Below are 14,454 nucleotides of genomic sequence, written 5' to 3'. Positions count from 1 at the left end.
TATTCTGTGAACCGCATTAAGATTTTCACACAAAAATAAAAAAAAGAACAATAAATATTGGGGGCTCCCCATACTTGGAACTGAAATTTTTTTTTTCATCAAACCCATACGTGTGGGGTTTCTATATATAGGTCTTCAAAAATGATATTGAGGTTTCTAATATAATTTTTTTCTAAACAGAATAGTTTGCGCGAGAGACACTTCCAAAGTGGTAAAATGTAACTTCTAAAATAAGTGAATGATAAAACTGAAAAAAATATATGATGTACATTACCATGCAAACTTCCACCGAAAATTGGTTTGAAAGAGATCTGGTAAGTAGTTTTTATTAATACGTCATAAATCGTAAACCGCAATTTACCTTTCTCTCACGTTTCGCATAAAAAATACACTCACACTTGGCCGGTTTCTTTATTTATTTTCCATTTCACATATATTTGGACACAGCAACATTATGGCATTCAGCCAATAAAAAAAACTGCAATCAATATTTGCGTTTTGGTTAGTTATGACATTCTGCCACTTTGCCTATTAAAAAAAACTCAATAAACGATTTTTGCTATATTTTGCAGTTTTACTTATATAAAATTGACATGAACATAATAAATAACACATTATTAACAAATTCCAATAAATGTGAATTGCAAATAAAACTACACAAATACACATTTAAAATATTTCATTTAAATATTAGCGGCAAAAATGTCTACTCAATCAATCACGCGTAGGTATTTTTTTAATCGTTTTGGAGGCAAAGTTGAACATTTTTCATTCTGTAATTCTATTTTATTGGATTTATTGTGCGTTGTTGTTTGTGTTTCCTTTAACATGAGTTCCGACGAAAATATGAAATTAATATTAATTGTACTCCTACAAAATTGAGAGCGAAAGCAGAATTGACTTAAAATAACTTGCTGCCCCCAAAATCAAAGTCGAAGTAGTTATATGTCGGAGTTCTGAAGTATAAAACCGCTGCATATCTTTTTAACAAGTTGTCTTGCATTAGGCTCCGCGACCGCCGTAATTGTGGGATTCAATTGTTGACGCCACGCCACGCTTCGGCAGCCTTCCGGGGCAGCTATCGCTATACGGCCACAAAATGTTGGAATAACGTGCCGCCGCCAATGAGGAACCTGCAAAGTATTTATAGTTTTAAAACGAAGCTTAAACAGTACATGATTAACCACCAACTTAGCCAGGAAACCTGCTTACACGATACGAGCTGCCTGTGGTTTTTTGCTTTTACTGGTTCCCTCTGCATTGCCATGGCACATAACTTTACAAAACTTTGTTCTCGCCCTCTTGCGACTGTCTGTAAGCACTTAAGCAGTCAAATTTAGATTGATACCGTATTGCTTTTGTTCTAATCAAAGAGAAGTTCTGATAAAATCAACCTGTCTTAGCTGTCATTTTAGTTTAGTTTGCGTATCTGCCGCATGGCGCTAGTTATAATCTTAGGCATAATGTACGGCCAAGCTGAGTTCGGCCGGATATAACAGCTGTACGTAATAATAGTGTCTATAATAATATGTGTGTGTGTGTAATATGTATTTTTAACTTATCTCTGTCTTTTGTATGTTATATTATATATTAATTTTGTTGTTTTTCTTGTTACCTGTCGTGATTGTTTCACCGGATGGTCTCACCGGAAGATCAGCGCTGGAAGTCGCTAGCAACATGCTGAGGTGAGACCATTTCGTGGCACTTTTTCTTTTATTTATGTTTCTCTGTTCTGTATAACTTTCTATTTGTGTGTGCTAACGAATAAATTATTTATATTCTATTCTATTCTATTCTTATATGGATGCTTAAGGCAATTTATAAAATTTAGAAGAAAAATGCTCACAATTTACCAGAAAGTTTTTGTGGCATATTTGAAAGAACTGAATATAACTATAAGATCGTCAACACTGTGGGAATTATACTCCATGCTTAAGGCAACGATGTATGTGAAACATAATATCAACATAAAAACTATGTAAACTTAGTTATGTGGCTGAAACGACATTCAGACGGATGCAAGGCGAAAAATTTGTGTAAATAATTGAAAATTTGTGTAATAAATTGACAAACTACATGTGTAAAATTAATACGACACGTAACGACACATGTGATAGAGATAGGTATAGGTGATAGTTATGTTTTGGGCCTGGTTTACTTTTTTTTTCTGAAATAAAACTGATTTCGTGGAGATTTCCTTATTTATTTCGTTGCATGTTTGAGAAAAGCACTATTTATACATACATCGGCTTGAAAAGGCGTTGTCGGCCTCTTAGCTATCTGAATATGCATTTGGCCGGCAAATCCTTAGTTTCCAGCCTCTGTAGTAATGTACTATTAATAAGCTTACAGTTCATCATTATCATCTTCCGTTACATTTAATAGCATTCTTTGGAACTCTTTATTAAAGTAGTCGGAAATCATTTTCCAAACGTTTATTGAATACCAAACAACTACGCCCAATGAAAAAACAACACGAAATATTAAACCAAGCATTTTCAATATTTAAATATGTGTTATTTTCAAGTAACACGTCTTTTTGCAAAACCACGTTTCCATAAATGCAATAAAATTATTCATGAAACATGGTTGGTAATTCTTAATACTATGTATAGAACTAGAGAAGCTGAAAACCAATACTAAAGATATATTTTTAGTCAAAAGCCTTTTAACAGTCTCGGGCACATTTCAATGACAAAAAAAGTTAATATACTATTGTAATTTCTTCTTTATAAATTCAAATTCTCCAAGGATATTTATTAGTTTTATTACAATTCGACACGGTAATACTCGTCGTCACCGTATATCATTTCTGATATCACAGAGAATATTGTTTGAATGTGTGGGTAAGCAATAGTTGTAACCATCACTATGCTGTTCGCTAATACAAATAGCTTCATAGTATCCATGCCATCCTCAGACCTAAAAAAAAAAAAAAACAATTAAACAGGCCAAGGGTTTTTATTACGTGGAACGTCGTACCTATGCAAAAGAACAAAATGACACCTAATATATTTATAGTTGCATATTTTTGTTTACATAGGTATATTACATATTTACCTAAGCCATCCTCCAAACCCTTGATCTTCGTCATCTAAAGAGTCAGCCTTCACAGGTACTACCAATTTATCAGTTTCCTTGTTTTCCACAATTTTGACAGATTTCTTTGTTGTGCCTGATTTCGGTTGTTTATTCTTCGTCATATTCCTTTAAAAAGAAAAAATCCAGTTTTCAGAACCATTTTATATTTTCTACGTCAGACGAGTGTAAAGGGGCCCACTGATTACCAGTCCGCCAGCCGATATCGGCCTGTCAGTTGTTCGGAACTGTGAATTTTTTGTTCTGACATCAGGCAAATATCGTTCGGCGGACTGATAATCAGTGGGCCCCTTAAGACCTAATGTTTCTTGGAGAAATTTTAACATAAACATACACTGTATCCAATAGTGAAATAAAATAGCAAGCTTTATTTTAGGCGGTTTAATTCCCGGGCGATACAAGCGAATAAAAAAAACTGTAAAGGAGTTTTGTTTATTTAAAAAAATAAAAGTCGATGTGTTGAAAAGTGAGACTAAGATACGGTTATAGGTAATAAGTATTGCAGTAAAACAAATACTGTGCACAACACGTATAATTTGATAAGCACTTCCGAAAGTCACAAAAAAAATCTACACATGGAATTTAAAAAAATAATGTAACCAAAACAAATTGTTTTTCTGACGGTCCGCTTTCCGCACTGGCGTGAACTGGTGTACGTGCGAAAGATTACGGCGTATAAATTTAGCTGTAGAAGGAAAGAAATGGATTAATAAGATGGAGATTATGGACGATAATGGCTGTTTCAACGGGTGATAGGTTGGAGAGCCGGCAGTAAAGTTTCGAACCAACGTGATACCGCGATGAGATGCACAATGGTTTCCCATAAAACTGATGCTAAGTCCGAATTTGATAGTCTGCCACGGCGGAACTAGCCGAAAGTACAAAAAAAATAGCCACTTCCGGTGCGAAAAAGGGGGGGTCATTTAACCCATCTGATACTGCAATAAAAGCTATGGCATCAGTTAGAAATTTACTGGTAGATACAGAAAAGCGAAATCTGCCAGTATGATTCCTGCCGGAAGTGCTTGGCATACGCTCTCAAAGGTGACCATCAGGACCCCTAAATTAACCCATCTGATACCAGCATGAAACCAATTCCAGTCGGTAGATATGAACCTTCTCTTCAGGAATATATAAGTCTGCCAGGGCGCTTTCAGCCGAAACACCTTGACATACGAGATTATGTGGCGCAACATCCGTGGTACCCGTATAACCCGTATTTTGGAATTGGACATATTACGGACATTTCAAATACTGCAGGCTTATTAATTTATTACTCTATGCTTATATTTGTATATTATTACGTTATTAATAACACATATTTATAATAAATTAAGTTAAAATAAATTAAATGATGTGATTAATATGATTAATAGTCATTGAATTAGCTATATGAATCGTTTGTCTTTGTCTGTCATTTTGACTTATGTATTTGTAAGAAAAGGATAAAACATAATTTAACTAATTCAGGCTCGTAAAGTTTTACGAATAAGGGGGTATTAGTATTCATAGCTAAATCAGGCTTGTAATGCGACATAAAATGATTTTTGGTGGTTTCTTTTACGCTTGAGGCGTTTTTTCACTTATTTGGTGTATCTAATCACTATCTTATGTAGGGGAGAGAGGGGCAAGACGAGACGGGGTAGCGGCTTTATATGGCGACACGACTGACCAACCATCAGAATCCCGTTAACGCATAACGATGCGTCGCCATCATAGCAATCAGTTCGCACAGTGACCGGCTAGACAAATGGTGTCGTTAATTATTTATTTGCAAAAAAACTGTTTTTGCCATATTCCTTGTTATTTTTAGGGTTCCGTACCCAAAGGGTAAAAACGGGACCCTATAACTAAGACTCCGCTTTCTGTCTGTCTGTCTGTCTGTCCGTCTGTCACCAGGCTGTATCTCATCAACCGTGATAGCTAGACAGATGAAATTTTCACAGATGATGTATTTCTGTTGCCGCTATAACAACAAACTATAACTAATTGTTTATAACACCTGTATTCATTACTTGTAATGCACAATTGATGAATAAATGATTCTAAATAATTCTAAAAACATAATAAAATAAATATTTAAGTGGGGTTCCCATACAACAAACGTGACTTTTTTGCCGTTTTTTGCGTAATGGTATTATGGTACGGAACCTTACGTGCGCGAGTCCGACTGGCACTTGGCCGGTTTTTGTGTTTATTTGGTTTGCGTTTGTTTACTTATTATCACCAGCACATATATACTATTAATTTATTCCTGTGGCCCAGCAATCACGCCAACAGCTAAGGACTTGTTTGGTTTCAAGTACGGTTTTTTTTTAACAAAAAACTTTCGCATTTCATTAGGCACATGGGGCAAGATGGGGTACATCTTGACGGTCGTAGTTTTAAAGTGATAAACTGATAAAGAATTGCGGATTTGAATTTATTTATTCTTCTCTTGTAGAACGGTGAAAAAGTATAAAAGAAAGTCAAATATAGGTAGAGGAGAGTGGTTAGAGGCCAAGAAAAAAGCGGTGGATGCTGTTATAAAGGGAAGATGGGGTACATGTTAGCTGTAAACACATTTTCTGTCCCTCAGACGACTTAAGAAATAAAAGTAAAACAGTTCGTGAGAAGTTATCAGACGATGGACCCAATAGCCAAAAATTGAAGTTTTGTTTAGGCCCTAAATATAATATTTCTATGAATCATTCTTATCTTGTCCCCTAGGGGTTCCCCATCTTACCATACCTAGGGGCAAGATGGAGAGAAGGCACTTTCGGCCATTTTAATTTATTTTTAATTTAATTATCTAACAAGAGAGTTCCTAGTAAGTGTTGATTATGAAAGACTGATTACCAAAGATAAAATTAAAAATAACATAAACTTAAAAAGAATAGCATTTTCAGTTTTATTGGACTTGAAACATTAAGTATCCCGTCATGCCCACCTCTCCCGTACATTTCTTGACGTTGACGCAAGAATGACGTAGTTTAACATTCAGGGTGTTGTTTTATAATACTACAAATTGAGATAACTAATTTATTGACGACCGGTCTGGCCTACTTACTGCCTGCAAAGCCGACTGTCTTGGGTTCGAATTCCGATAAGGGCATATATTTGTGTGATGAACTTTTCACTTCCATAAAGGGCTATACTCCAGATGTACACCTTAATCAGTAGCTTCTTGCTTTTACATGATAAACGGGATTTCAATAATTGTTTCTTGTGGTTGAAAGCTTTTTTTTGCCATATATCAATCCTTGCAACGATGTCTGGTGTGCACCTGGAGTCCCTGGTAATTAAGCTACCTAAATATTTAAAACTTTCAACCTGCTGAATTGGGATGTTGTTGAGAACTATTGGAGGATGATTAGTTTTGCATTTTGAAGTTGTAAGGGTCTTAGTTTTCTTTATGTTTATCTTTAAGCCTAATTAGTTAAATACTGTGTCCATTGTTAACATTAGTAGTAGTAGTAGTAGTAAAACTCTTTATTGTACAAAAACAAACATATAAAACAAGAGAAAAACGCATCATTTGTACAAAGGCGAACTTATCCCTTTCAGGGATCTCTTCCAGTTAACCTATGAGCAATTGAGGGAGAATTGGAGAACGGTAGACATCAAAGCTGTACTAAACGGCATAAAAGAAAATATTTAGTTTCCTAAAAGACAGGTAAACCTATAACCTACAGTAGACATTAGATGTTCTAGTTGAGCTGAAGTTTCTGCAAACGCCGCGATGTCGTCTGCAAATCGTATAAAATGTATTTTCTCCCCATTTATTTTTACCCCTCCCTTGTCTATTTCAAATGTAAATTGGAAACGGGACTTAATCGCGTATTTAAGTTTTAAGATTTACCTCCGACGTATCGAGTACGGCGTTGTCCCCGTGGTCTCGAAGAATAATGTGTAAAAATCGGGAAAGTGAGATATATACATATATGTATATGTTTTCTTCAATTGCATTTATGGTTTGTTGTTGGCAAATACTAGTTAATAAATTCGATGTCTATGACAACTAAAACTAAATAATTCTATTCACCCCTTTCTTTCTTTTCTTATGTATATCTATCGACCCCGTTTTAAGGATGGTTATCAAGAAAATTGCTGGTTTTCTTTGATTTTCTCTGAATTAGGCGGGTAAAAATTGATTTCACAAGTGCACAATTGAAAAACTAACAAGGGACTCAAATAAAAAACCGGCCAAGTGCGAGTCGGACTCGCGCACGAAGGGTTCCGTACCATTACGGAAAAAAACAGCAAAAAATCACTTTTGTTGTATGGGAGCCCCATTTAAATATTTATATAATATACAACAGGCATCAGAAATACATCATCTGTGAAAATTTCAACTGTCTAGCTATCACGGTTCATGAGAGATACAGCCTGGTGACAGACGGACAAACGGACAGACGGACAGCGGAGTCTTAGTAATAGGGTCCCGTTTTTACCCTTTGGGTACGGAACCCTAAAAATGATGTAAAATGTTCATATTTGGATTATTGGTAAAAAACGTCCTTGACGTTGAAAATCCTGTCTATTCACACCCGTTTACAATAAGTATGTAATAATAATAATTTTGTTCATTTTGGTAAATAAAGAATATTGTAATTTGAAATTATTTTATTATTTATATATAAGGTGCTAACAAATTAGCTACAGAAATTTTACGAGATGGTACTTTGCACTAGAACAATTAACTTTTAATAGAAATTAAGAAAATTTCACATAATTTTTATTTTATTTACCGAACAAAATAAATATACTATAATTCTATCTAAAAAAGAATCATCATGTATTTAACTGCTTTGTGTGTCTTAAATGTCATTGTCAACGTGTAATTTCATTTATCAACGTGAAGTGGCCAGTTAAGTTTAATATTTAAAAGAGGTTTTAGAATCTGTTCAATGAGGTATCATTTAATTATCTCATTAACAGAGTTTTTTTACAAAGCAAATTTGTTTTCCAATTTTCTCAAAATAACATCATAAAACCTATAATGTTTCATACTTACATATACTTCAGGAGCCGAGTACTATCAACTGTAAAGATATCGGTAGCTAATTTGTTAGCACCTTTATAAGGCAAACAAAGAAGTACAAAGCCGTAAGCAGGTATTAAATTAATGCCCAAATTATATTGTGTATATTAATAAATTTGAAATATATGTTATTAATGGCATAAAAATATACAAATATAAGCATTAGGTAATAAATCATAAGCCTGCAATAATTAAAATGTCTGTAATTTGTACAATTCCAAAATACGGGTTCCACGGATGTTGCTCACATAATCTCGTATGTCAAGGTGTTTCGGCTGAAAGCGCCCTGGCAGACTTATATATTCCTGAAGAGAAGGTTCATATCTACCGACTGGAATTGGTTTCATGCTGGTATCAGATGGGTTAATTTAGGGGTCCCGATGGTCACCTTTGAGAGCGTATGCCAAGCACTTCCGGCAGGAATCATACTGGCAGATTTCGCTTTTCTGTATCTACCAGTAAATTTCTAACTGATGCCATAGCTTTTATTGCAGTATCAGATGGGTTAAATGACCCCCCCTTTTTCGCACCGGAAGTGGCTATTTTTTTTGTACTTTCGGCTAGTTCCGCCGTGGCAGACTATCAAATTCGGACTTAGCATCAGTTTTATGGGAAACCATTGTGCATCTCATCGCGGTATCACGTTGGTTCGAAACTTTACTGCCGGCTCTTCTACCAGTACCTAAATTTATTGCCGAATATTAGTTTCGCTTGACAATTAGGGGCAATTAGAATTTTAAAAATAATGCCTTAAATAAATGCGGAATACAGATAACAGCGGCTTTACAGAATTAAAAGAAATATTGCACAAAAACTAACAATGAACCGGGAAAAAAGATAACAATTAAACGGGAACCGATTCTAATACGTTAAAAAAATATTCAAGCTCCGTAGACGATGACAATTTGTTCGGCCAACCGAAGCTGTACCGTGACCTATCGAACCGCGCTGTATGCGGGCTCGTGTCCTCCGTAGGTCTGCTAGTTCCTTTCCAAAGCAAACGTTCGGCCAACCAACGCTATCGAACCACGCAGTATGCGGACTCGTCTCCTCCGTGGGTCTGATACCTGACCGCTGACTGATGGGGTCGACGACCATCCACTGCCGACTGCACGTCGGCGGCTGCGCCCTGTCGTTGATACGGCCACCACGCAGCACCGGAGCACTGCTCCACGGTGGCCTTAAAAAAGGTCCTGTTGCAGGCAACTGCGGCCAACAAGGCCGCGGAACGACGGGAAGTAAAGCGCACTCGAAGTTGTTATTAGCAACCTCAGAAGAAAACGTTCCTTTAGATTAAAAGGTTAACTTTGACGAAAAAAACCAGGAAAAAATCTAATATATCACAAACAGATCTTTACACCTCAATCCCAAAAATCCATCTGAAGTACCCCGATGAAAACAAATTTCTCTTTCCGAATCAGAATTGAAATTCAAAATTCAACGCAATTGTAACCTGCCAATCTCGAAAATATCATCGTCCAAAAAAGATTCCATGTGTTTCTTTAAACCGCCATCTAACCGTAATTGCGTGAATCAATTCACACTATACGACACGACTAAACAAACAAGCAAACTAGACATGACTGACAAGCAAGTAGTTTCCAAAACAAAACGACAGATGTAGCGTCATGCTACAGTATATATTATGGATATATAGAAAATTTCATCATATGGGATTTGTACTTAAACGGTAACTTATAAATCTTATTCCAGCAGAGTATTAAGGATAATTTACGCTAGAACGGCCTGGGTCCGGGCCGAGGCAACCGGCACTGAATTTTCTATGACACGTGACGATTTCTATAGAAAACAAAGTGTCGGCTGCCTGGGCCCGGACCGTGAGTCATCCATTAATCCATTTGAAAGCTTCATAGGTATTAATTTGATTAGGCCCAAACAATATTCAAGTCAAAAAACTGAGTATACAGACTGAGTATTATGGTCGCCAGGACAAATTTTCTATGTTTTATTCTAAGCAGAGCGTACTCCCATCTTAAAGGCCGGCAACGCACTTAAAGTTGTAGTGCATAATTATTATCCATCGAGAGCGTACTCCCATCTTAAAGGCCAGCAACGAACTTACAGTTAATTATTTTCCATCGTATTTTCACGGAAACGTACAACGTTACTTGCTATTTCAGTCAGTCTCGGTACAAAAAGTACTGAGGGTGACTGAAGAAAATGATAGGGATGATAACACATGTTGAATTTTATAATAAAATCTAGTGAAATAGATGAACAATTTATCACAATAATGTGGATATTAAAATAGTGTGGATAAAAAAATACAGGATCTAAAAATTTCAAAATTTAAACTTTTTTTTAACTTCCAAATAGGAATAAAGTAAAGATACCATTTGATTCCTTTTATTTTATTCAAAAAAAGATTGTATGGCAACTATATGCATAAACGCAATATTTCACCGACAAAATAGCAATTTTATTTATTTTCCATACATTCAAGATGGGATGTATAGCTTTAATGCAATGGGTCCCATATAGACATTTGATGCTAAAAACAAACCTGATTAATTGATATCATTAATAAAAATTTGTCATCAAGCCTAATATGCACTACATCTGTACAACCCCTCTAGTGTTGAGGGTGTCCATGGCGGCGCTAACCGCTTACCATCAGGCGATTCTACTGGTCGTTTGCCTCCTATATCATAAAAAAAAGAACCATAATTACAAGTATACTAAGTACCTGTTGTATAGGTAATTGCCAATTTCACCAAAGCTCTCCACAAAGGGTATTTTTATTACCTACTTGATGACAATTAATAACAATTATTAACTCGATTTCGAAGTCACTACTTTCAACAGACAGTTAATTTTATTTTATTTGAGGCAAGGTCCATTTAAGTTTAACTTATTTGCATTAACTTCGAATTTATCTAGGTAAAATAAAAAAATTGGTAAAAATTAATTACAACAATATTGATTCTTCTAATTTACAAACAAAAATACTAATCATAGGTATTATGTCCTATGGCTTACCCATGTTTACGAATTATTGAATTGAATACTTCTTTGTTTGCCTTTTGGTATACCTAGGTGCCTTATACAGTTAAAAATTAAGTATATAATTATATATGTATAATCCGAATAAGTATGTGAATGTGATTTTTTTGCGAACCCATATAACTATGCGTACCTATATGTATATATTTTTAATCGTTATTAATTTGGTGTTAGTTTACTCATGGTAAGGTAATGCCTTAATTTTAATTACGGTCAACATTAAATGATATAACGAGGCAACCGTTTACGAGTTATTTACGAAAAACTATAAAAAGGGAACTTTATATCGTTTTTATCTTGCTAATTATTTTAAAATCCTAAGTTAAAAAACAATAATTATAAATTTAATGTGTAAACCGAGCACTTTCATTTGATACCAAGCTCGACCATACATTCTTGCAAATAAGATGACCTGAATAGCAAGACCCCTCACAAATAGCTTTTTGGCCTTCTATGCTCTTCTACCTCCATAACCCCTTGATCGAGCCTGCTCATAATTTATTGACTAAAATATAATACCTTCATTTACACGTTTACCGAATTTCATTTCAATTAGAACAAATTTACTTATTGTCCATCAAACTATCTTGTGATTGAAGCTTAAAAACATCGAAATGCCGCAACGTGCCCCTAGCCAGCTGTGTGTTCCAAGTTGAATGTAAGAACTTCACTTCGCTTCGCTCGCTCGTTCGATTACATTTAATAATTATGCTCTGGTTTGACTTTACCTTAACTTTTTTGGTAGCGTGGAACTTGATACTATTGATAGATAAGACAACGTTCGTTCTCAAGCAATTAGGTACAATATTAGTCATGGGCAGCTACTTGCCAGGGTTTGACAAAATTATCCACATCTAAAGGCATCAAAATACCCCTTTGTGTAACTAATTGGAAGAACATAATATTCACACCTGTTATTTACAAAATAACTCATTCATGTACATAGTGACTAGTTATGGATATGACGCATGTTAAATCTGATCAATGAAATTATTAGGTACATACTTAGGTACATAGCTTGTAGTTGATTAAAACATTTTGGTATAATTTGAAAGAATAAATTTAGCTACTCGCGTTTTTACATTATTTATTATTGGGCAATAATTAAATTATCTTGATCATTTCCCCAACAAATTACATAAGTGTAGGCCCACTCGGAAGAAAGCATGAAACTGAGCATGGATGTAGCTTATGTAGGTGTGAAAAAAAATTAAGGGTAAGCAACTTGTCGAGTGGATGCTTACCCCACTTTCTCCCACTTTTAAGTCCCATTTTCCAGTTTCTCATTGTTTTTAGAAAAAATATTAAAGTTATAATACGTGTTTCAAAGAACAAAATATTCTACATTAAATTTTCTACAACAGTTTTGATCTGATATATTTTGAATATTATGTGTTACAATTCCTAGAAACATACTTGGTAACTGTTGTAAGAATTTAGTGAAAAATATATGGTTTATTGGCAGTTTTGTAGGAACTTTCATCTTTTTTAGGGTTCCGTAGCCAAATGGCAAAAAACGGAACCCTTATGGATTCGTCATGCCTGTCTGTCTGTCTGTCCGTCCGTATGTCACAGCCACTTTTTTCCGAAACTATAAGAACTAAACTGTTGAAACTTGGTAAGTAGATGTATTCTGTGAACTGCATTAAGATTTTCACACAAAAATAGAAAAAAAAAACAATTTATTTTGGGGGTTCCGCATACTTAGAACTGACTTAAAAAAATTTTTTTCATCTAAAACTAAAAAAAATATATGATGTACATTATCATGCAAACTTCCACCGAAAATTGGTTTGAAAGAGATCTAGTTAGTTTTTTTAATACATCATAAATCGTAAACCGCAATTTACCTTTCATTCAATCAACTCAAATATAATAAAAAAACAGATTAAAATAAAAAAAATTGCAAACTTCCACCGAAAATTGGTTTGAAAGAGATCTAGTCAGTTTTTTTAATACATCATAAATCGTAAACCGCAATTTACCTTTCATTAAATCAACTCAAATATAATAAAAAACAGATAAAAAAAAATGTGTGGCTCCCATACAACAAACGTGTTTTTTTGCCGTTTTTTGCCGTAATGGTACGGAAGCCTTTCGTGCGCGAGTCCGACTCGCACTTGGCCGGTTTATTTTTTAATTGCAAAATGGGACACTAAAGTGGGAAATACCCACTTGACGAATTGCTTCCCTTTCTATTTTTTTTTTGGCTTACCTACACATGCTACTTTGTTCCGGTTGGTACTTTGAGTTTACGAGTCGGACTAAAACAACACTGATAAATTCCTAAATATTTATTAGGAATTTTTATGAGCAAATAATAAAGTCTTTGGTTTGGTATTGTTACCTTAACAAAAAGATAAAACATGAATCAAAAACTAGCCAATTAGAACAATCGAAACAACCACGAACACCTGCCGTCTGATCAAATATTATACAATGTAATATTACCTTGTAGGAACAAGTCGCACGCACGGTTCGCACTGACTAACACACCTAACGAACCGCATTCAGGGGAGTGTGGCGTGGAGACCGCCCAAAAGGCTAGTACGGATATGGCTGTGAGTAAAAATATTCGATTTACAAAAATATGGTATGGGCTGGTAGCAAAATGATAATGATCATCTTCCTGGTGTTGCCACGGCTTATTGAAAATCCTGTAGTCCGCTTGGCTACTAGCAAAAGACAATAAGGAATGAAATAACACTAAGAATTTGTTTACGTAACTAAATTATAACCTAAACTGTATTTACTTATATTTACATAACGCCTGATTTTCTGATTGAATTGCTTGCTGTTGTTTTAATTTTCTAATTAGTTATTACAACTACTGCTTGTCCTATTGTTGATTTGTATAATATGCCTTAAATTAGTCATTTTGATTTCAATTGACTTGACTGTGTGGAATAAAATATGTTGGTACAAGTGTAGTGGGGTAGTGAGTGCACAGATAACTATCTCATATCCAGTATTCGTTTTGAGCTTGCGAAAATAAATCCAATCACTTTTTGATTTTGAAATAAAGTGAGTACCTACCTTAATTGCTTATAGGTACTCAAGCTTTCCATCGACGAAGCGGCAAATGAGATATCAGGATTTGATGCAACATCAAATCGCGACAGACAGTGACATAAAGTGTTCGGTACCCGCGTCGTTTCAGACGCTCAGCCCAAATTAATTAATTTTATTTTGGCAAGTTAAATATTTGCCTAATAAGTAATTTTTACAGGCATGTCCATACGCAACATAACAGGTACTAACGGAAACCTCTCAAATGCTGATCGATAGTCGCGAGTTGTGAGTATTCT

The 14,454-nt window shown here is 35.0% G+C and overlaps 1 protein-coding gene across 1 annotated transcript; it reads right to left on the bottom strand.

The window, feature by feature from the left end:
* Positions 1 to 2,318: 2,318 nt before the first annotated feature.
* Positions 2,319 to 13,648, bottom strand: LOC134747284 (uncharacterized). The gene is made up of 3 exons (XM_063681909.1): positions 13,598 to 13,648; positions 3,061 to 3,207; positions 2,319 to 2,922 (listed from the first exon to the last, which is right to left on the bottom strand). The coding sequence occupies exons 2-3, from the start codon at positions 3,201 to 3,203 to the stop codon at positions 2,769 to 2,771; spliced, it is 297 nt and encodes a 98-aa protein (XP_063537979.1). The 5' UTR covers positions 3,204 to 3,207; positions 13,598 to 13,648; the 3' UTR covers positions 2,319 to 2,768.
* Between the last annotated feature and the right edge of the window lie 806 nt (positions 13,649 to 14,454).

Source organism: Cydia strobilella, chromosome 1 (genome assembly GCF_947568885.1).
Source record: "Cydia strobilella chromosome 1, ilCydStro3.1, whole genome shotgun sequence".
NCBI classification, from domain to species: Eukaryota; Metazoa; Arthropoda; class Insecta; order Lepidoptera; family Tortricidae; genus Cydia; species Cydia strobilella.
This window is presented reverse-complemented; position numbering and strand designations above follow the sequence as displayed.